Here is a 20,768-nt window from a genome sequence, read left to right as displayed (position 1 = left end):
CATCGGCTGTGGGCGGAACGCGCCAATGGATGTCGGCGTCGACGCCGTTGTCGATGCCGTCGTCGAGGCTGTTGCGGGTGCCGTCGCGGACGTGCCTCGGCGGTGGACACGGCGAGCAGGCCCGGGCAGCTGGGCAGGGCAAGCGGTTCGATTCCCTCAAGCTCGGTTCAAGCAGGCAGGCTGGCGAGCGTGCTCCCTCATCGGCACAGGAGCCTGCGTCGGGGTGAAGGCGAGAGGAAGACGGATCTTGCCTCGCACCGAGCAGGACAGGGCAGGACAGGACAGGTGGCCGTCGGTGTCGGATCGGTGGAGGTCGAGAAGGTGTAGCGGTCGGTGTACGAGCGGTGTGCACTTGCTGTTATTCCTCGCAACTGCGTCGTGCATTCCCAAAATGCCATGGCTCCTCCATGGCTCCTGCCCCTCGGCCAAGTCTACCCAGGTCAGCCTAGGTAAGGTAGGCGCAACAGCCCGTATCGGGCCTAGCGGGTGCATGTGATTGCCCAGCGCAAACCGCCAAGGCCGAACACCTGCCGCTTGTGCCTGTGGCCAGCCTCTGGGGAAAATCTGCATGAGCCACATGGCATTCCACCAGCCACATGTACGGGTATGGGGTAGGGTCGGTACAAGCATTTACGTACCTACGACGTCGGTTAGGCTACCCTGGACCTCGACGGAACACTGCGTTGGGAGGATAGCAATGAACTCCCAGGCACTGGATCTGCGGTTTGCGGGTTGCCAGTCTTTTTCTGTGTGCTATTCGCCTTTTCGGTTGGAAAATGTTTCGGTTCGCCCCTGTTCGTGATGTACAAGCCGAATCCAGGACGCAACTGTACGTATGTGGGTGTTCATGTACGATCATGGTGACAAATGCACGAACCTGCATGAGGTACTCGACGGCGCATTTGGCCTGTCCCGAAGCCTCTTCCACACAGGCACACGTACGCGTATACATGACTGGTGGTTGATGGTTGGGATCGGGAAGCGAAACTGAACAGCGCGCACGACGAATCTTGCCTCGATTCTGGGGTGTCTGTTTTCACCAAGCCCGCCGACAGGACCGACAGGCGGGGCCTGGGAGTGTAGGTGTAAGTACTGCGTACTCCGAAATACTCGGCACTCTAATAATTATTCGGTCGAAAGCTGCTGGTAATTACCCTTGTACTTACGCTGTACTTTGTAGAATGCACTGAACCTACCTAGTACGTACTTGCATCTCATTACAGGTACGCTGTTCGGAGAGTAATTCTTGCGCAGTACCTAGTATTACCTAGCCATGGCAAATGAATAGCGCCACTCAGTGCCGGACTGGAACATACATGACTATTCGCCAGGCCGCTCGCTAGTGAGGATTAATATTACTCGTGCTTTTATGCTTTAACTACAGTATGAACACAAGTACTCCGTACCCCGTATTACTTACTTACAGTCCACCTACTTACAAGTTTACTTACCTCATCGCTTGATGCTCGCTGCTCAGTCAGCACCCACCGTTGGGCTCGACAAAACCCCACTGCAAGAACGACGCCAGCGTCGATTTTCCAGCAGGACTGATGCAAATTACAGCACCCGCAATTTCTCCATCACCATCCCACCTTTGACCAAAATCAGACGTCGAAACCAGCGGCCACCATGTCGGACGACGAGAATGTCTCAATATACGACGAGATCGAGATCGAGGACATGACCTTTGACGAGGCTCAGCAACTCTACCACTACCCGTGTCCGTGCGGCGATCGCTTCCAAATCGCCCTCGATGATCTCCGTGACGAGCAGGACATTGCCGTCTGCCCCAGCTGCAGCCTGATGATTCGCGTCATCTTTGATCTCGTGCGTTGCCCTCGGCCGGAGTGGGCGGGTCGCATCCCGACTAACGCAGCGGCAGGATGATTTGCCCAAACCGCCGCCGCCGGCCAACTCGGACGGCCAGGCCATCGCCGTCTAGTGGCGTCTCGAGAAGAGGCACGGAGACGAAGGCAGTTGCCACAAGATGCGGATTCAAGTCACGCCAGGGCCGACGGCCGTCGTCAACGAGCCCTCCTCCCGAGCGACAGCGGAGCATTTCCCCTTGGACGAGGAAATATTCGACATGGGTCTAGAATTTCGCAACCCAACCTCGGTCACGAATGGGGTCGAGGAGAGTGGTCGGCCGTCATGCTCCCCGTAGCCTTTGCCGCTCTCGTCCGACTCCCCAACGCATGACGTGGCGGGGCCGGCGTACAGTCGGCCACCGGGGGAACGCGGCGTGCATTGTTCTGCTGGCCTGTCCCGTTGGCTGCGGGGCATCGGAACGTGGCCGTGCTCGCCGTGGCACTGGGTTGGCCTCCCGTACCCGCGATGGACGGGTTCGTCTCGGACAGCAACCATCGCTCGCGTGATGGCCGGAACCGAAATGGACAGGCCGCTGCGGGGCAGCAGGAGACGATGATCGACGGTGCGGGTGTATCGAGAGAGCATTCTCGCCCGCCGCACGAGATCTCGTGCCGTTGAGAAAGTGTGTGACCTTTCGCGGTAGGCGCACCCTACCCGTCAAAGAGGCCGCCTCGTCTCGTTTTCGTCACAAGCATCCTCTGCCGTCCCGGTACCCTAGACGTGCATGCATGGGGGATGCCAGCCACGGCACGGCTCCGTCGGCCTCGTCACCATGCTCGGGCTCGCGTCCGCCAGGTGACCCGGCACACGAGACCAAAGATGCGTACGAGTTGAAAAAAAATTGTCTGTATTATTCTTCTGCCTCGGGCAGCGAAAGCCACGGCGCCGATCCGTGACGGATGGCGCCGAGGCGGGTGGTATCATTATGCTATTAAACGCCGGACCTGCCTGAAGCGTGTTATATCGTGGCCATCTCGTCGAGAATGACCTGAGCAGTTGCTGCGACATGTTGCGCAGCGTCGTTCCCCGGCATGCGAATCGCCATCTCCTCCTGGTCATAACATGATCAATCCCATGATGCAGAAGCCGAGGAGGCCGAGCATGGAAGCCTGCATCTGCTGCGGGATGGCGCCCCCGGCGACCTCGACGGCATGGGAGTGACTAGCGGTGGCATTGGCCCGTGTGGTTGAGACATTGGTGGAAGTGAAGTGGGCTGGCCTAAGATTAGCGGATGGAAAGCGACTCGGGGGGGGGGGGGGGGGGGCGTCATGGCTCGAGGCGAGACGCGGAAGACGACTCACCGGATGTGTTCGGCTGGGAAGCAGAGCGAGAGGAACCGGCGTCGTCGCCGACATGGTCCTCCACGGCGGTCCAGGCGACGGAGAGGGTTGTCGCCGGCGCCGTCGTCGGGGCGTTGGAGGTGGTGACGGCCACGGCGGCCGCACCCGCGAGTGCGACGAGCCGAGCCGGGCGCATGGTAGGCCGTTTGTTCGCCTCTGGCTGGCCGTGCCCGCTGATCCGACGCTACGCTCGCGGCGAGGTATAGTTCTGGACGGTATGCGAAGGTGCGCGTCCGGCCTCGTCGCCCGCCGCCGTCGTGTGCGTAGGGTTGGTGGTTTCCGTCGACGAAGCTATGCGTTCTGCGTGGGCGGAGCTTGGCTGTGCTGGAATCGGGGCCTGGGCCAGGGAATTCATGTCATGTCATCCATGAAGCTCCCATGCGAGAGGGGGAGGAGAAGGGTTGAATCCTGTATGGAGAGGAGCGAACGAGCGGATGGATGGTGGATTGGGATGGAACAAGCAAGCGAGCGAGCGAGCGAGCAGGCGGCCAAGGCAGAAGGCAGGCAGGCAGGCAGGCAAGCAAGCAAGCAGGCAAGGAAGAGCGGTACCGTGCGGCAAGCTGCGAGTAAGTACGTACTCGTGGGAAGAAAGGATGGAAGAAGAAAAGGGCAGGAAGAGTGAGGAGGATATGATTGACGTGAGCCACGAGCTTGGGTCCGTCCGCCCACCCGTCCGTCCGTCTGTCCGTCCTATGGCGCGAAGAGGAGGTTCCAGAACGGAGGTGATGAAAAAAAACCGTGGGCCGTGGTCAAGATCCACCTCGTACTATTAGTACTCATGTAAGTACTGTAATTACTCCGTACCTGCAAGTACAACAACAGGTACATGTACATGTAGTTGTACTCTAGCTCCGATATGACGACGCCGCGAGCAAACTCCAGCCAACCCTGCCGTGGGATTCCAACCAACCATGTGCAAGTACGGAGCACCGCAGTGCCGAGCTGTGCAGGGCAAGTACAGGTACCTACGGAGCACATGAAAAGTACTTGCGTGTACTTGCAGACGCACCCGCCAACGGCAGCACCTTCGTACCACGAAACAAGGTCGAGGCACACCAGAAAAAGCACAGCCGCCGAGTGAGCGGGTGCCAACCTAATGCCAATAACTCGCCTCCAAGTGTGCTTGCATGTGGTATTAGTGTCGGCGTCGTACGAGTTCCTCAGACACCGAACTGCGAACGTATCGGGCAAGGCGGCAAGAGACGGAATCTTGCGTCCAAACATTAGTGCATGCACATGCCCATGTACAAGGATACAGGTACTTGTACCTACCGTACGCACATGGTGCGGCAGGTATGTACTTGTGCTGTACATGCACTCACACCAAGAACTTGTATCTGGTGCATGTGCCTACAAGTACCCGTAAAAGTACGGATACTGTACATGCGCATACCTGCAGTGCTGTATACTAACACCAAGTACGGAGTAGGTGTGCAAGTACTCGTCCATCCGCGGCTGTTCTTGAGTACAAGTACTTACAGTACATGCACAAGGACGTTACAGTACGGAGTCCTTGTACGGAGTCCTTGTGCGGAGTATTACAGTAATACTTGTACTATACTGTACTCTACTGTACTCCGTACTTGCAACAGTCTGTATTTACTACCTAGGTACCTAGTAAGGTATGTATTACTCTGTCCTAGTGGCAAGTACATGTACTTACTGTACCTGCAGTACAAGGCACCCACTACCCGCCATTAGGGAACAGGGCTTGCACTTACCAAGTCCTCGTATACTGACTGTACTTGTGTGCACAGGCGGCACTTGTACATAAGTATACGCGCACGGAGAACCTGTATCGATTAATTAATAACAATACTGTATTGTACACTATTCCGTACACCTGCATTGATAAGGGACCCATGCCGCACCAACCAGCAACAGCACCGGCGCCGCAACATCACCCGCACTGGCTAGCTCCAGCAAACCAGCTTGCGGCCACCAGCGGCGGCCAAGATTTTACACCAGGCTTTCCCTCTTCAACCGACACCACCGCCAATCCATCCATCCATCCCACCACGGCCAAGTGGGCAAAACAACAACAGGCCGCACGAGGAAGAGGCGACCGCTGCGTCATGTTCCCTCGCAGGGATTCGCAAGCGGCCCCAACCCAAACATGCCATTGTCTCCCCATCGAAGCTGACTCCTTCGTCCGCAGGCTGCCGCGTTTTAAATGAAGGCCCCGCCAGCCCTTGCGCCCCCCCCCGAGCCCACCCCCACCCGCCCAAACTGTGGAGGGGAGCGAGAAACAGGCCGAACAGGTTTCGCCCTCTCGACAGTGGCCGCACCCCGAATGCCTACTGTACACTTGGGGTGTTTTATCCCATGCACATGTACGGAGCACATGATACATGTGCTTGTGTTCGTTGCTCGAGCACGGCGAGTAATGACTTTTCTGACGCGTCCACCGACGCACGGAAGCAGGGAGGGAACCCCGCCGATGGTTCAATACATTGCTCGCAGGCACCGCCGTGACGGGCCTAGATAAGCTTTTGCGGAGCGGCCGCCCATGCCAGTCATTTTTCTTCTTCGTTTTCGGCTTTACCCTGCTGGCGCCCGTCGGCGGCTGCGGTTGGAAAGGTTCGTCGCCATGCATCTTCAGCGGGGCCTACCTTGATTGATTGACCACCCGTGCTCCGTACCTGCATTGCCTCGTTCCCATGCTTGCCATTGCATGCATCGTACGGGGGTGTTCTACTGTATTACTCCGTACGGGGTATTACTCTTTGCTCCATTCTACCCGAACTACAGGTAGAAGTAAAGTACGGAGTATCTACCTAGTACTTACTACTTAGGTAGGTACCTAGTAATATCCATCCACCCACTGGCGAGAAGAACCAGCACTCAAGTACAAGTACTTACTTACTTACTGCACAGTTATGTGTACAAGCACATGTAAGGGTAATGCTTGAACATGTACTTACTCCGTACAGTAGGAGTACTTGGGGCGCTCTGCTTGTATTATTATCACTTGTGGATGAAGTAGGGTAGTAGTACCTTGCCTCTCTGTAAGCACTTACAGAGTACAGTGGTTGTGCTCCGCACATGCGCATGTGCTTACTTAGATGTGATTCTGGTTTTATTTTGACTCATGTTACGGATACATGCCCGATAAACGAATTGTGTGCGAGTATTTACTTACATACTTAAGTATGCGCTTGTGTACGTACATGTGGTACGTGGCCCCTTATGCTGGTTGGCCGAGACACTCCCTCCATACGTGGATACCATGTGATTGCGCTGTGCAGCTGGTGTTGAGTAAATTAAATAGCAGCAGCAGCATTCTGGGTGTAACACCGCGCTGGAGGAGGTGTGTAAGTACTGGTACTTTTACACTGTGTTTGTGGGTGTACTGTCCTTACTGTAGGCGAGTACTGTAAGTACAGTATGTAAGTACTTGCACCTAAACTGACCTAATACCTAATGCCTAGTAGTATACCTGCAAGTGCTCCGTACACTGTGCATGGAAGTAAGTGTACATGTGCACCAGTAGCACACTTGCTGCATACCAAAGTACTCCTTACCTTGGCGAGCATGCAGTAGTTATTACAATTCCAAGGTAATCAATAATACCAGGGACTCATGCGGAGTACTCCGTACGGCTTATTACTCCGTACTTAAGTACCTAAGTATACTTAAGCCACCAGTACGGAGTATTACTTACAAATAAGTAATATTTCCAGCAACTATACTCCGTATATTACTTATGGAAACACACCTCCTGTACTCCGTACTCCGCACTCGTATGGAGTACTTGTACAATATATTACTACTTGTAAGTATACTGTATGTAAGTAAGTATTGTAGTGCAAAGTATGGAGTATGGAGTGACTAATGCCTGCGACACCTACCAACTCGCCCAAGGTACAGTACACTCTTACAGTACATGCACAGTACGACAGTAATATTACCCGTCTTGCTCATTCATCACCACGCACGTGCCATCCCCGTCAACGTCAACAGGAGTTCCAGATGAGCAACAGCATCATGACATCGTCACACTATTCAACTGCACGCATGCTATCCATATCCGCCTAGGGTCTCCGCCACCTCGCCACGTGCATGCGTCCGCACCTCTCGCCGCGGTGGAATGGAGACACGTACGCTATCCCCCTTGTGATGACGTGCTCTCTTCCCGTCCGTGTCGATGGCGGCATCGAGTATTGATACAACGCTGTCCCGTGCATGGCATGCTGTACATGTACTTGGCACCATTGTGAATTTCTGACATTTGTGACAAGCACAGCACACGACCCTGCTCCTCCCTACAGGTACGCAGCAAGCAAGAATGCTGATCGGACGCTCGTCTTGTCCGTGGCCGTTGCCGTCACCGTCCCGCGAGACCGCCATCGGGCGGGAGTGGCAATCAGTAGCACCGCACCACGCACCAGGCGCGTACTCTGCGACGATGGGAACCACGGGGACAGGTCCGCAATGACATGTCTGCAGGACGGACGAGACAGTCTCGGCGGCCGGACGGGAACCCTCCTCGCCCACCGAGACGACCTCAACCCATGCGAGGACCTCGTGTAACGGTTCGGGTGTCACACCTCTCTCTCTCTCTCTCTCTCTCACGCACGCACGCACAACGCACGACCGGCATGTCGTACTTTTCTTCCTTCATCCGGAAGGGCTCGTCGAAACAGGCGACAAGGCCCTTGGTGCAACCATACACCAGCAGCATCTACTCCGTACGCAGTGCCTGTGTGTTTGGATAGACTCGTCCATCCCACCTCATCCCGCCGCCACATGTACATGCACGCCAGTACGTATGTGCTCGCAACGCATGTAGTCTAGCATGTGCGTGCATAGTCCATGCTGCCTCTTAGGACGCTTCCATTCGACAAGGCCACGACGACCGCGACGACCACGACGGCCACGACGACAACCCTACGCCGACGAGCTACGCCTTCACATTCTCAAAGAAAAATGTAGGCACGCCCGGCACCGCGTTCTCCGCGTTTGGCACCGTTATCGCCACCTCCGTGCCGTCCATCATGTTCTTGCCCTTCTTTCCGCCCTCCTCGACAATCAGCACGTCGCAGGCGACGAGGTCGGCCGTCTTGCTCAGCCCCGGCACCATCTGCGCGAGCGTCTCCTTCTCGTCAAAGGCGAGCTTCTGCTCCAGCACGGCGCTCGGCGCCTCGCCCGACTGCAGACGCTTCTTCAGCCCCTGCACGAACGGCATCGCCTTCTTCATCTCCCCGAGCTTCGCCATCTTGCCGTTGAGCGCCTTGTCGTCCACCGACTTCGTCGCCGGCTCCCACATCTCCCGCAGCAGCTCGATGTACTTGGCCTGCCACGACGGGAACTTGTCCGACAGGAAGATGGTCAGCTTCTTCGGCTGCTTCGGGTCAAACGACACCTCCTTGCCCTTGGCCTTCTTCTTCAGCTGCAGGCCCTCGGCCGAGTTGACGTTGGATGCCGTGTTGCGGACGTAGTCTCGCTTCGCCGACAGGGCCGCGTCCACGGCCGGCACCTCGGGGAAGCGCGCCTCGTGGATCGTCTCCCCCTTGCCCAGCACCTCGAGCCAGATGTGCTCGGACCAGTGCGGCGCGATGACGGCCATGAGCAGCGCCTGGAGCTCCATGTACCGGAACACGAGCTCCCTGTGCATCTTGATGCCGCCGGCCGAGCACGCCTCGCGGTAGAAGTCGCGCGCGCTCGTCATCTCGTAGAGCGCCGCCTTCAGCGCGAGCTTGTAGTTGGTCTGGCCGTACTGCTCCATGGCCTCGGCCGCCGCGCCGTTCATCTCGTTGCCGAACAGCGCGTCCTGGAACGAGTTGACGTCGCCGGTGCGGAGCCCGTCCCGCTCCCGAACCATCTCCTCGCACCACTCGCGCAGGTTGAAGAGGCGCAGGATGTTGTTGTCGGCCACGTCCTCCTCGAAGTTGGCGTCCGTCACGCCGTCGCCGGCGTCGGCGATGGCGATGCGCGCCGCGTCGGCGCCGTACTTGAGCGTGAGGTCGCGCAGCGTCATGAAGTTGCCCGTGCTCTTGGCCATCTTCTCGCCGTTCAGCATGAGGTGCCCGTTCGCCCGCACGCCGCGCGGCCAGTACTCGGGCGGGAAGATGGCGAGGTGCACGTAGAGGAAGAAGGTCAGGTGGTTGGGGATCAGGTCCTTGCCCGAGCTCCGCACGTCGAGCGGGTAAAAGTACTCAAACTCGCGACGCATCTTCTCCAGCGTCGCCCGCGGGATCTTGGACTGCTCGAGAACCTCGTCGCTCAGCTCGCGCCGGCAGAAGATGTAGTCCCACACCTCGTCTATCATCTGCTCCGGCTCGATGTTGCCGATGCCCTTCTCGCGGCCGAAGAGGTCCTTTTGCAGGTAGTGGCAGACGGTGTAGTAGGCCATGTAGATGGTCGAATCGCTCAGGCTCTCCACGAGGAACTGAGGGTCCCACGGAAGCTTGGAGCCGAGGCCGTACGACCGGGCGCAGGCCCACTGGTTCAGCCAGTTGAGGACGGCCTCGAAGCCGTTCCTCGTCTCCTGGCTCCACGTCTCGAGACCGGCGCCGTCCTCGTTGACGACCCAGGCCAGCGCCGTCCGCTTCCACGACTCCTCGCCGTAGTCGATGTACCACTGATCCATGAGGGCGACGATGCAGTCGTCGCCCGATCGGCTGACCACCTTCTTCTCGGGCTCCGAGTACGCAAAGGCCTCGCCGGCCTCCACCAGCTGGCTCCGGACCTTTGGCTTGGCCGTCTCGACTTTCTCGCCCTTGAAGCGGCCGACCTTCATGGTGCCTTGGTAGTAGCCCTCCTTGTACGCGAGCTCCTTGGCCTCCTCCAGCTGCTTCGTGTCCTTGGGCGACGCAATCTTCAGCTTCTTGTTCAGGAATGGCGCGCACAGGTCGCCGTACGACGGCGTGTCGATGATGGGGAAGATTTCCAGCTCCGCCCACTCCTTCTCGATGCCGTAGTAGTCGGCCTTCTTGGCGAGGTCCGTCACGGTGGCAAAGTCGTCGGGGCTGTCCGACGGGACCGACGTGACGACGCCGGTGCCCTTGGTGGGCAGGACCGTCTCCATCGGAAGGACGCGGACGCCTTCGGTGTGGAGGGAGAGGGGGGCGTTGACCAGGGTGCCGACGATGTCGGCGCCCTGGATCTCTCCGGCCTTGTCGACGACGCCCTCCTCGGCCAGGATCCCCTGGTACGCCATGTTGCGGGCGGCCCTGTCGGTGACGAGGTAGTAGGACTTCTCGCCGGCCTTGAAGATGCCGTAGGTGATCTTGGGGCCGACGAAGCAGCAGGTTTGACCGTACATGGTTTCCGGCCGGAGGGTGGCGGGCACGAGGAAGACGTCGCTGCCTTCGGGAATCATGCCCTTGACGGCGTCGGCCGCCTTGGGAGCCCATTCCAGCACCTTCAGCTTCAGGGCCGTGTACTCTTGCGGGTTGACGGCCTCGCCCTCGGCGCGGTCGTGGTCCATGCACGGCTGGCCGTCCTTGATGGAGTAGATGGTGTAGCGCTTGCCAAACTTGATCTTGTTCAGCTCCTTGAGGCGGTTCATCTGCCACCGCACAAAGGCGTCGTAGTAGGGGTTGGCATCCGTCGTCACGAAGGAGCGGCGCCAGTCGATGCGGCATCCAAAGTTGGCCAGGTCGCGCATGGCGAGGGGCGGGAAGAACTCGAGCCAGTACTGGGGGTCGGCGAAGAGATGGATCTCCTCCTGGGGGATCCCGATCGACTTCATGATCTGAAATTGGTACTTGAGCTTGGCCGTCTTGGCATTGGCCTTGCTCTTGTTGGTCGTGAACTTGGTCACGTCCTCCTTCTTCGCCTTGTCGGCCGGGGCCGCCGCCTTGGCATCGGCCGCCTCGTCGGCCTCGCTGTACTTGGAAAAGTCTTGACCGAAGAGCTTAATCTCGTTGATGAGCTTGTCGGCGCAGGCCTTGATGGGCATGCCGGTGCAGTGGAAGCCCATGGGGAACAAGGCTCGCTTGCCCTGCATCCGGGCGACGCCGGCGGCGAACTCGACCTTGCTCGCGGAAAAGGTGTGGCCGGCGTGCAGGACGCCGTTCATGTAAGGGTACGCCATGCAGCCGAAGAACTTGGGCACCTTTTCTCGCAGATCGGCCGCCGAGATGGAGTGCAGGGGCACCTCCTCGGTCGTCGGAGCGTCTTGTTCGAACACGCGGTCGTTGGCCCATTGCTCTTGGTACTTTCGTTCGACGGCGATCAACGAGTCACGCTTCTCCGTCTGAAGAGGTCAGCGTGCATTTTCCGCAAGGCAGGGTTGGGCGAGGCGGTCGGCATACTCCTTTCAGCTCCTTCGTCTTGGGTGTCGAGATGGACAAGGCCTCGATGGCCTTGCTCGGGGGAGCGCCAGTCGACGCCATCGCTGAGATGGAGGAATGGGTGGATGGGTTGTGACGCAGGACTCGAGAAGACTCGAGAAGAATGTACGAGGCGCCAACTCCGATGCTGTGACTCTTTGGGTGCTGTGTAGAGTTAGTTGAGTGGGAGCAACGGCAAACAGCAAACGACGATGGAGGGGGATCGGGATTGTGGAGGGGTTTCGGTGGTGGGGCAGAGGATGCTTGACTTACTTGGGGGGGAAAAATTGTAGTGCGATGTGCGATCCGATATGTTAGGTTTACAGTACGTTGTACGGAGTAGGTACAAGTAATATTACCTGTAGCCTGCCCGTACTTGGGAGTCAAAGTGCCTACTAGGTATCGAAGCGTACCATACTAGGCACAGTAGTACGTACTCTGTACAGTACTTGATACGCTCGCTACTCCGTACAGTATAAGTACATTGAACAAGTGCTGCAAATACACACAGTGGTGCGGTATCCATTTTTAGTTGTAGGCGAGGCAACTACTTAAGTATTACTGTACAGTACCTTCTAACAGTACCGTAGTTACGCTATGTCCGGAGTACTAGGTACTGAGCACAGTACTTCCCTCCTCCGTAGCCGGTACCGCGTTGCCTGGTTGCCTTATTCCAGCCTCACGCTGCTCATGAAGCAGACGCAAACCCCGACCGCCTCCTACGACTGCGCAGGTCTGGGATACGAAAACTTGCCGCCATGTTCCCGACGCTCATCAGACGGCTAGCTCAGCCGGCAGGGAATTCGGTTCCGAAGCAGGTGCCGCTGACGGCAGCGACAAATCCGTACAAGGCGAGAAAGGTGTGGCCGCCAAACTTTACCGAGCTGAACCATCAGCAGCAGCTTCGGTTCGAGAAAAAGTACAAGCGGCGCATCTATCTCGCGAGCAGGTCGCCAAGATGGGAGAAAGGTGTCAAGTTTGCGCAGCTTGCGACCATCACGGGTAGGCTCCGATATTGTCCCCCGCACCGCACAAGAGCCGCAGCGTTGACCTGTTTCCGCTTCAGCTGCCATGGTCTGGCTGCTCTTTTACTCCGAGTTTGAATGGTGGGGGAAGCAATACAAGCCGTCCGAAGAGGTCAGCGGGAACTCTCGACGCAGGAAAACGATTTTCTGACTCAAACTAGATGCGCCGACATGCCGCCAATCTCTTTGGCGTGCTCGACGCCGATAAACGATACGAATGGAGAAAGGATGCACCGGACGTGAATACAAGGGGCCCGGAGTCGGAACCGAGATCAAAATGAGCTGTACGATATATGCACACCACGTGCGGCGTTTGGCGTTGCCTGCCTGCATGGCGGATGAAGGTGTACGGATGATGGTGGACAATTTCATTCGCTAAATCGATCGACTCCCTCTCTCCACCCGGCCGAGGCCCTCGCCCCGGGGCACGGTGCGTCATCGTCCGGCCCAGGCAAAGTTACCGCCCATGCCGAGACCGGTGCCGAGACCGGTGCCGCGACCCTCGTTGACGGGCCGCTTGGCCACGGTCCCTTGGGCCCTGACGCCGGAGACGATGCGGTCGAGCTTGGTCTCGATGACGACGCCGCCGATGATCATCTCCGACAAGGTCGCGTGGAGCGTCTCATAGTTGAAAATGAGGTCGAGTTCGCAAACGTTCTCGAACAGCTTGTCGAGGGACTCGACGTAGACTTGTATCAGGTCGATGAGGGCGAGGGGCGATTCCGTCGACGTCGAGATGATGATGAAGAAGAGGGTCGCGTAGTGGCGGTAGGTGACGAGCGACGGCACGTCGTTTTCCTCATTCGAGGACGTGTGGGACGTTCCCGACGCCGCCAGCAGCGGCGGAAGAGGCAGAAAGTTGCAGGAGCCCTCGGGTCGGTTCGAGACGAGGGTGAAGATTTCCGATATCAGTCGCTGCTGGATGCTCGTTTCCTAGCCCCCTGTCAGTCCGCGCGCCGTTTGCGTGCTTGGATCGTGCGGCCGTGCGACGTACGAGCTGCGTGTAGAACTTGGTCAAGCGCGGTTGGCCCTGACCGTTGAACACGAGAAACGCGTTGATCATGGTGAAGGATGGAGGAGAAGCTCGTCCGGCATGGCTGGAGGTGGGAGGCGAGCCCAATGTGAAGTGGGGGTCCTGCGTCATGTACACCTACAGTACTGTACTTGTTCCGCAAAGTTGGTGGTATGAATATTCATTCTTACTAATCCGTCCGTTGACAGAGCACTTACAATACTGAATGGCAGCGCAAGTCCTGCCATGAGTACATAATCGAAGCTGTTTTTCATTCACAGAGATGTTATTCGTACTCTAATTTTCCCCTGCAGGGACCCTGCGGCACCTTGCCCGCCCCTACCACTGCCATGCAAACTTGCCTACCTGCTGCCTACTAGGTTAGTACCTAGTACCCCCCTACTGGCGACCTACTGACGACCTAATGGCGACCTACCTGCCTACCAGCTGGCCAGCCAGTCTATAATACAGGTAGGTGTACACCAAAGTGTACTCAGCTTTGCAAGCACCGAGCGCACCTCGCTATTATTGCTCGCACTCCCACCTTTGCCTCGAATGCTTTCCCTCCAACGCCGGTACGTGTACAGTACACCTACTCGGAACAGAAAGTGGAATATGCCATTATCACCGATCAAGTATCTTCTACAAGTATCTTCTTGTTGGCAATATGGAAAGTCACTTGTAGAGAGATAATGCCTGTGCTTCCACCTGTACGGAGTACTCTGTACTGTCTGTAGTTGTCGGCTGCACTGTCTTGTACTTACTGTCCTTAGGTGGACAGAGTACTGTAAGTGTACGCCTATTTAGCAGGTCAGAAATACATGTCCTTCCGTACTGTGGACCTCAACACTGAGATACCTACACCCACCAAGTAATAAGTAGACACTTGACCTGGACAAGATACGGCTTGCCAACGATGGTCACCCCGTGATGCAGTCTATTGAATTCTGTACTCCGTCCTAGCCTCGCAAATTTACGTGTACTTCCTCCACTCGACTCTGCGGAAACGGCCATAGCCCGTCACAGAAAAGGCTCGTGCGATATTTCATATTTCTGCCCAACAATTTTCGTCAACCCGCATCTTTCGCGTCTCCAACGTACGTACGTACGAGCCGAACGGACGAAGCCTCGCAAAGCAAGCCCACCCCCTCCGTCTCGTCTCCTTGGCTGCCCCCCCAACACGGACGCCGATCATGGCTCGGCAGCGCATCCTCGAGCTTTCGCGCGTCGTCACTCGTGGCGCCCGAAGCTGCGGCGTTCGAAGCTCCCGCCTTCGCCTCGTTCAATGTGCCTCGGCCGCCCTCCTCCCACAACCAGGTCGCCCCACGCCCCGGCGAGCGTTCTCCTCGTCTCCCTTGACGGCCAAGGGCATCATGCCGGACACGGACAGCCCGGCAAAGGAAGCTGCGGCGAGGACGAAACGATCGCTGGGCGTTGCCGAGCTGGCCGATGGCGAGTACCACGATCTCGCCGACACCTACCTGGACGCGGTGCTGGCCAAGTTTGAGCTCCTGCAGGATTCGCGGGAAGACATCGACATTGAATTCGCCGTAGGCTTCCCCGCCACCCAAGAGCTTGGAGGGCCGTGGCTGACCGACAATAGGCTGGCGTCATGACCATTACCGTGGCCGACAAGGGAACCTACGTCATCAACAAGCAGCCGCCGAACAAGCAGATTTGGCTCTCGTCGCCCATCTCGGGCCCCAAGCGCTACGACTGGTGCATCCTCGGCCAAGGTCAGGCGGAGAAGGAGGGCACCGGGTCCGGCAGTTGGGTCTACGTGAGAGATGGCGTCAGCTTGAGCGAGCTCATCCTCCAAGAACTCGGCGTCACGATTGACAAGTCGGCCGACAGCTAGGGCGACCCAAATGAGTAAAGACAACATCCATCCTTCGTTGGCGTTGCCGTGTGATGTGATTTGACGTGCCGTGGCCGTCCAGTACGACTAGCATCCCATCACCGGCACTGCACGGCTTGGTGCCGGTGCCAACACAACATGGGCTCGGCGATTGAACTATGCAAGCCCATCGTCGCTCCCTGGCGAGGACCGCAGCAAGGGCCATCCGTCCATTTGCTGCCTCGCTCGGTTAACGACCGTCGCCGTTCTTCCCTCGTCCTTGGCCGCGGACAGGTCGGCGGCGGGCCACACAAAAGTTCGACGCGCTGCTCAACGCAGGCAGAGCCCCATGCTCTTGTTCAGCATCGCCACCGTCATTTCGTAATGGCTCAACGCCGTCTCTTGCTGGAGCTTCGACAGGTTCCTATTTTCATCCCACAATTAGCCGTTATGTCCTCATCGGCCGAAGGGCAGGAGACGACGCACTTGCTTTTGCTTTCGTGCAGCACCCGCTTCCAGCTGGACCGCTCTCTCACCTGCTGCAGTCTCACCCGCAGCAGGTTCTTCAGGATCTTGTGCTCAAGACCCGTCTCCCTTGCGGCCGCGTGGAGAAACCACAGGGTCCGCTTCGCTCCTTCTGGATTCCATGACGCACCTCGCTCGCGAAAGGCCGACCGCAGCTGGTCCCGCGCCACGTATCGGACAGGCGACGAGAACTGGACCGCGTGCAGCAGACCTCGATACAGGTGCCGGTACGCGTGCACGATTTCCCTATCCACCTTGTTCATGATTTCGCCATGGCGCGGGGGGGGACGAGCAAGGTGCAAGTTTATGAAAAGGGCGTGACGAAGTTGTCGATGGCAATCATCGTCAAGTTGGTAGATGGAGCACGGACCACCCACACTCAACTGGCAGCAGACGTACTGTACAAATAATATGGTGGTGCACTGTACAAGTACGGGGTCAGCATAGTAACTATGTACAGTGCAGTACAGTGCTATATAGTGTTGGCGCACATGGGAACATTTATCCGCTACAATGCTGCACTTCAGCCTTTCAAGCTCCAATCTTGCTTCAAGATGGCACGAGCAAGAGCGAGACAAGTTTCATAGGATATAGTCTTGATATATATTCGATCCATCTAATTCAATCGCTATCACGAGCCGCGCAATGCGTGTCGGCGTGCGACGACGCCCAGGAATACTCTATCCGCGTCTACCTTGTACGTAGGTATTCATCTATCCCGGCGTCGCCGTCTGGCCTGGTGTGCCCATCCCTCGGCATCACACATCTCATCCAGTCTCGAAAATGCGCCGTATCGTCTTCTTCGTCACTTTCCGAACCTCTTCGCCGCCGCCGACCCAGGCCGTCGGTCAAGCTCGCCCGACGTCCAAACTCTACCTTCGGAGGGGGGAGGGGGGGGGGGCGGGTGTGACCGCGAAGGACGACGAACGCCTTCGTGCGACCAGTCGTCCATCTATATGCAAGAATGATGAAAACAAAATAAAAACACCAGTCGGCAGAAACGGCAATGGCTCTTTCAGTCGTCGTTGCGCCGTCCTTCCTCTCGTTGCCCAAGTGGCGCATAACGGCCCTGAGAACTGCTCGCGCCGTCGTCTCGACCGCGGCCGGCCACCCTCGACAGCCAGCCTCCGATGGTCTTGTCGTCGCCGCCGCCGGTTTGCGCCTGCGACTTGTGATCTTCGTCTACCTCCCCGTCGTGCTCCAGCGACAGGCCTGGCATCGAATTGGACGGCCCCGCACCGCGGCCGGACCCGACGGGGGACCCGCCCCTCATGAGAGAGCCCGTCTCGGCGCGAATCGAGGGCGTCCCCGCGGCGGTGCTGGCGTCGCCGAATATCGAGTCCATCTCCTCGAGGCGAATGCCGCACGTCTCGGGGTAGAGGAAGTACACTGCAAGAATCACCCGTCAGTCGTCGTCGTTTGAACAACGTCGCCCCCCCAAGGCACTCTCACTCACCAATGACAAAACTGGCGACGCAGAAGAACGCGTGCACGAGGTACAGGCGCCACTTGATCAACTCCTGCAGGATGGGCGTCATCTCGCCGACGAGCCAGTTGGCCGCCCAGTTGGTCGCCGTCGACAGGCTCGCCCCCTTGGATCGAATGCTGAGCGGCAGGATCTCGGGAGGGTAGAGCCAAGGGACGGGCCCCCACGAGTAGCCGAAGGCGGCGTTGTAAATCATGACGAAGAGGACGACCATGCGCGGGGTCCAGGCGATGTCGAGGTATATAAAGTACGAGATGAACGACAGCGAGATGGCCATGGCGACGGCGCCCGAGAGCAGGATCGGTCGTCGGCCCCAGCGGTCGACGAGATACCAGGGAGGAATGGTCGAGAGGAAGTAGGTGATGCCGTTGAGGCCCGTCATGAGCACGGCGTCGTGGCCGACCCAGCCGGCCGACTCGAAGACGTAGGGCGCGTAGTAGGAGATGACGTTGATGCCGTTGAGCTGGGCCAGCGCCTGGGCCGACATGGCGATGAAGACGCGCGTGCGGTAGCGGCGGAACATGTCGCCGTAGGTCCGCTCGCCCTCCTGGCGCTCCAGGAGCACGTTCATCTTGATCTCGCGATACTCGTCGCGCGCCTCGGTGTTGTGGATGTCGCCGCCGCCGTAGAGGTTGGCGATGACGACCATTCCCTCCTCGTCGTGATCATTGTCCAGAAGCCATCTGGACGAGGAAAACGGTCAGCGCGCAGGCAAGAGAGGACGGCGGGACGGGGAGGGCAAGGGCGGCCCGCTTACCTCGGGGACTCGACGATGACGAGGCTTCCGAGGGCCAAAAGGGCGCCCATGACGCACTGCATCATCAAGGGAATGCGCCACGACATGTTGCTCTCGATGAAGCCGCAGCCGTAGTCGACCCAGACGGAGGACGTGTAGCCGATGATGTTGCCGGAAAACTCGATGCAGGCCAGCTTCCCGCGATTGTGCGGCGGCGAGATTTCCGACTGGTAGACGGGGACGATGGTGGACAGCATGCCGACGCCGAGACCGGCGATGATGCGGCCGAACATCATCATGGCCATCGAGGTGGCGAGCGTCTGCAGGGCGCCGCCGACGAAGAAGATGCACGATCCGTAGAGGATCGTGCGACGGCGGCCGATGATGTCCCCGAGACGGCCGACGACGAGCGAGGCCACGAAGGCGCCCACCTCGAGGATGGCCACCATGGTTCCGACCTCGGCCTTGGACGGTTGGTGAAAGTAATCGATGAAGTAGGGGCCGCTGCGACGGCCCGTCAGCCACGTCCACATGCTCGCCCGCCATGGCGCTTCAGGGTAACCCGCACACGTACGTGATGATGCCCGACATGACGCCTTGATCGTAGCCGAAGAGAAAGACGCCGAGGGAGACGAATATGCTGGTGAAGTAGCTGGAGAAGGGTGAGCAGGAGCATGGGCAGGAGCAGGAGTAGGAGCAGGGGCATGGGCAGGAGCAGGAGCGCGAGCATGGACCGGCGACACGGATCAAGCACCGGCCGCCGAGGCGGGAAGGGATGGGGGGGGGGACGCACAGGAGGGCCTTGCCGGTGAGGCCATGGATGGAACCCGAGTGTCCCGACATGATGGCGCCGATGCAACGATCAGCCCGCGAGGGACGCAAACGGCCGGCCGTGTCGGGAACGTCGATGGCCTCTTTGTCGAGGATGCGGGCGCCGAGGCGGGAGCGCGGTCGCCCGTATCGTTGCGGCGAGGGTTCGTAGATGCGCACCTTTTTGCCGTGCCGCGGCGTTCGCTTCTGGATGCCGGCCAGCAGCTCCTCCTCGAGCTCGTCGGGCAGCTGAAGGCGTACGAGGTCCTCTTCGGCCGACGGCTGCTCGCCGATGTCGCCCGTGTCGGTCCAGGAAGAGTCGGAGCCCGTCGACAGGCGACGGTGCTGCGGGAGGTCGCCTGAGCGGAAGGGGAGGAAGGATCCGTCCTCGCCGTCGGGGCGCGGCGGTAGGGTCCGCAGGGGAATGTTGGAGGGGAGACGGGATGGGTTTGGAGGCGGAATCTTGGGCGGTTCTGGGGCTGTCAAGCAGCAGCACCCGCCTGGATTCGATGGAGGAGGGTAAAGGGAAGGGCGTCGACTTCGGCCGAGGAGGCGAGCGACGACGCTGGAACGGGCACGAGACGCGGTGCGGGTGAGGTCAGTCGTCCGTCGAGCAGGGTCGGTAGGTGTAGGTCATCAATCGACTCCACCGGGCAGCGAGGCGGGGCCCTTGGCTTTCCCCCTTCCAGGTTCGTGCGACGCGCAAGGTAGGGTATTGAGGACTTTGGCAGCACGTATTATCGTGGCCGAGGCAACGGTGGCGGCAGCTGCTTGACCGGGAGGGCGGGGGGACGAACGAAGCCGACACGTCTCGGTGATGGATGGTGTCGTCAGGTATCGGCCGCGTCGTCGACATCCGTTTGTGCGCGCCGCCGACGAATTGCTTTGTCCGTGCTCGTAGCCGATTGGGGAACCCTGTGCGGCCGCCGATGACTAGGTAATAATAATACTGTAGTTTAGGTGTGCTCGAAGGGGACCAGGGAGGCAGGGCAGGCCGAGGGCAGGCAGGGTAGACAGGCCCGCGGCGCGACCCGAGACTGGCCACGAAGGCAATTGCGGTGGTGGCGAATGGCGGACCGGCAACAGCAAGGGCGGCGGCCTTTTCTTGGTAGCACGACGCGCCTGGAACGCCGACCGATGACCTCGTCGCCAGGTATTCTTTGCAGAGAGAGCGTGTGTTCCCGTCAGCGTGCGGGCGATGGAGGATCGGAGCCAAGACGGAGCATGAGAAGGAAGGGCTGGCAGGTGAAGAATGGTTGGTCGAAGGAGAGGTGACGAGAGGCCGAGTGCGCTGGCCGCCGAGAAATGAAATGATGGAGGGGGGCCAAGACGAGGGAATGGAGGACGAAGCGAGCCTTCCCAACCGCACTCGAGCCCTGTGCAGAGTGCAGAGGTGCGTGATCAGTTTTGGCTCAGCGCAGGTAGGCTCAGCTCCGACGGTAGGCAGCACTACTTGCAGTGTTAGGTAGCAGGTACCGAGTTCATGGTACGGCGTGCACAGCAACGCAAGATATGCCATTATGATGCATTATTGGTGTTTCCTAGCCCTGGCGTTCAGATACCTACAACCACACCGAGTAGTAGGCAAGCCCGTACAGTACTTGGTAGGCTGGGGACCTGGCATGGAGGGGTGCAAGCCAGTACGGCTCCGTCCCAAGCAGTGACGTTGCGCGACTCGGACGAGGCAGAATATTCAGAATTGAACTTGGCCGCGTTCTTCTCATGAATTTCCATATTATTCGCCTACCGGAAGTATTCTGATTTACGGAGTAGGATTGCATCCATGACTACTGAGTACTCCGTATGGAGTACGTATTACTAGGTACTGTACTCGTCCGTTTGTAGTGCA

General features: G+C 58.6%; 9 protein-coding genes across 9 annotated transcripts; 3 read left to right on the top strand and 6 right to left on the bottom strand.

The window, feature by feature from the left end:
* Positions 1-1,629: 1,629 nt before the first annotated feature.
* On the top strand, positions 1,630-1,942 carry DCS_07239 (diphthamide biosynthesis protein; the record flags this gene model as incomplete). The annotated part of the gene is made up of 2 exons (XM_040804524.1): positions 1,630-1,827; positions 1,883-1,942. 2 exons carry the CDS (start codon positions 1,630-1,632, stop codon positions 1,940-1,942), a joined length of 258 nt encoding a protein of 85 aa, XP_040654628.1.
* Positions 1,943-1,995: 53 nt separating this feature from the next.
* On the bottom strand, positions 1,996-2,454 carry DCS_07238 (uncharacterized protein; the record flags this gene model as incomplete). The annotated part of the gene is made up of 1 exon (XM_040804523.1): positions 1,996-2,454. One exon carries the CDS (start codon positions 2,452-2,454, stop codon positions 1,996-1,998), a length of 459 nt encoding a protein of 152 aa, XP_040654627.1.
* Positions 2,455-2,924: 470 nt separating this feature from the next.
* Positions 2,925-3,345, bottom strand: DCS_07237 (uncharacterized protein; the record flags this gene model as incomplete). Its single annotated transcript, XM_040804522.1, has 2 exons — positions 2,925-3,082; positions 3,171-3,345. 2 exons carry the CDS (start codon positions 3,343-3,345, stop codon positions 2,925-2,927), a joined length of 333 nt encoding a protein of 110 aa, XP_040654626.1.
* Positions 3,346-8,112: 4,767 nt separating this feature from the next.
* On the bottom strand, positions 8,113-11,551 carry DCS_07236 (leucyl-tRNA synthetase; the record flags this gene model as incomplete). Its single annotated transcript, XM_040804521.1, has 2 exons — positions 8,113-11,412; positions 11,471-11,551. The coding sequence occupies 2 exons, from the start codon at positions 11,549-11,551 to the stop codon at positions 8,113-8,115; spliced, it is 3,381 nt and encodes a 1,126-aa protein (XP_040654625.1).
* A 695-nt stretch (positions 11,552-12,246) lies between these two features.
* Positions 12,247-12,794, top strand: DCS_07235 (uncharacterized protein; the record flags this gene model as incomplete). The annotated part of the gene is made up of 3 exons (XM_040804520.1): positions 12,247-12,490; positions 12,555-12,625; positions 12,675-12,794. 3 exons carry the CDS (start codon positions 12,247-12,249, stop codon positions 12,792-12,794), a joined length of 435 nt encoding a protein of 144 aa, XP_040654624.1.
* Positions 12,795-12,948: 154 nt separating this feature from the next.
* DCS_07234 (AP-3 complex subunit sigma) lies at positions 12,949-13,657 on the bottom strand (the record flags this gene model as incomplete). Its single annotated transcript, XM_040804519.1, has 2 exons — positions 12,949-13,446; positions 13,508-13,657. The coding sequence occupies 2 exons, from the start codon at positions 13,655-13,657 to the stop codon at positions 12,949-12,951; spliced, it is 648 nt and encodes a 215-aa protein (XP_040654623.1).
* A 1,061-nt stretch (positions 13,658-14,718) lies between these two features.
* DCS_07233 (mitochondrial iron uptake protein) lies at positions 14,719-15,383 on the top strand (the record flags this gene model as incomplete). The annotated part of the gene is made up of 2 exons (XM_040804518.1): positions 14,719-15,075; positions 15,129-15,383. The coding sequence occupies 2 exons, from the start codon at positions 14,719-14,721 to the stop codon at positions 15,381-15,383; spliced, it is 612 nt and encodes a 203-aa protein (XP_040654622.1).
* A 229-nt stretch (positions 15,384-15,612) lies between these two features.
* Positions 15,613-16,150, bottom strand: DCS_07232 (uncharacterized protein; the record flags this gene model as incomplete). Its single annotated transcript, XM_040804517.1, has 2 exons — positions 15,613-15,786; positions 15,899-16,150. The coding sequence occupies 2 exons, from the start codon at positions 16,148-16,150 to the stop codon at positions 15,613-15,615; spliced, it is 426 nt and encodes a 141-aa protein (XP_040654621.1).
* Positions 16,151-16,902: 752 nt separating this feature from the next.
* On the bottom strand, positions 16,903-20,438 carry DCS_07231 (uncharacterized protein; the record flags this gene model as incomplete). The annotated part of the gene is made up of 7 exons (XM_040804516.1): positions 16,903-17,276; positions 17,344-18,056; positions 18,131-18,613; positions 18,684-18,761; positions 18,903-19,392; positions 19,459-19,484; positions 19,696-20,438. The coding sequence occupies 7 exons, from the start codon at positions 20,436-20,438 to the stop codon at positions 16,903-16,905; spliced, it is 2,907 nt and encodes a 968-aa protein (XP_040654620.1).
* Between the last annotated feature and the right edge of the window lie 330 nt (positions 20,439-20,768).

The sequence above is a fragment of the Drechmeria coniospora genome, chromosome 03 (assembly GCF_001625195.1).
Source record: "Drechmeria coniospora strain ARSEF 6962 chromosome 03, whole genome shotgun sequence".
NCBI classification, from domain to species: domain Eukaryota; kingdom Fungi; phylum Ascomycota; class Sordariomycetes; order Hypocreales; family Ophiocordycipitaceae; genus Drechmeria; species Drechmeria coniospora.
Note: the sequence above shows the minus strand (reverse complement) of the source record. Positions and strands in the feature narration are given on the sequence as shown.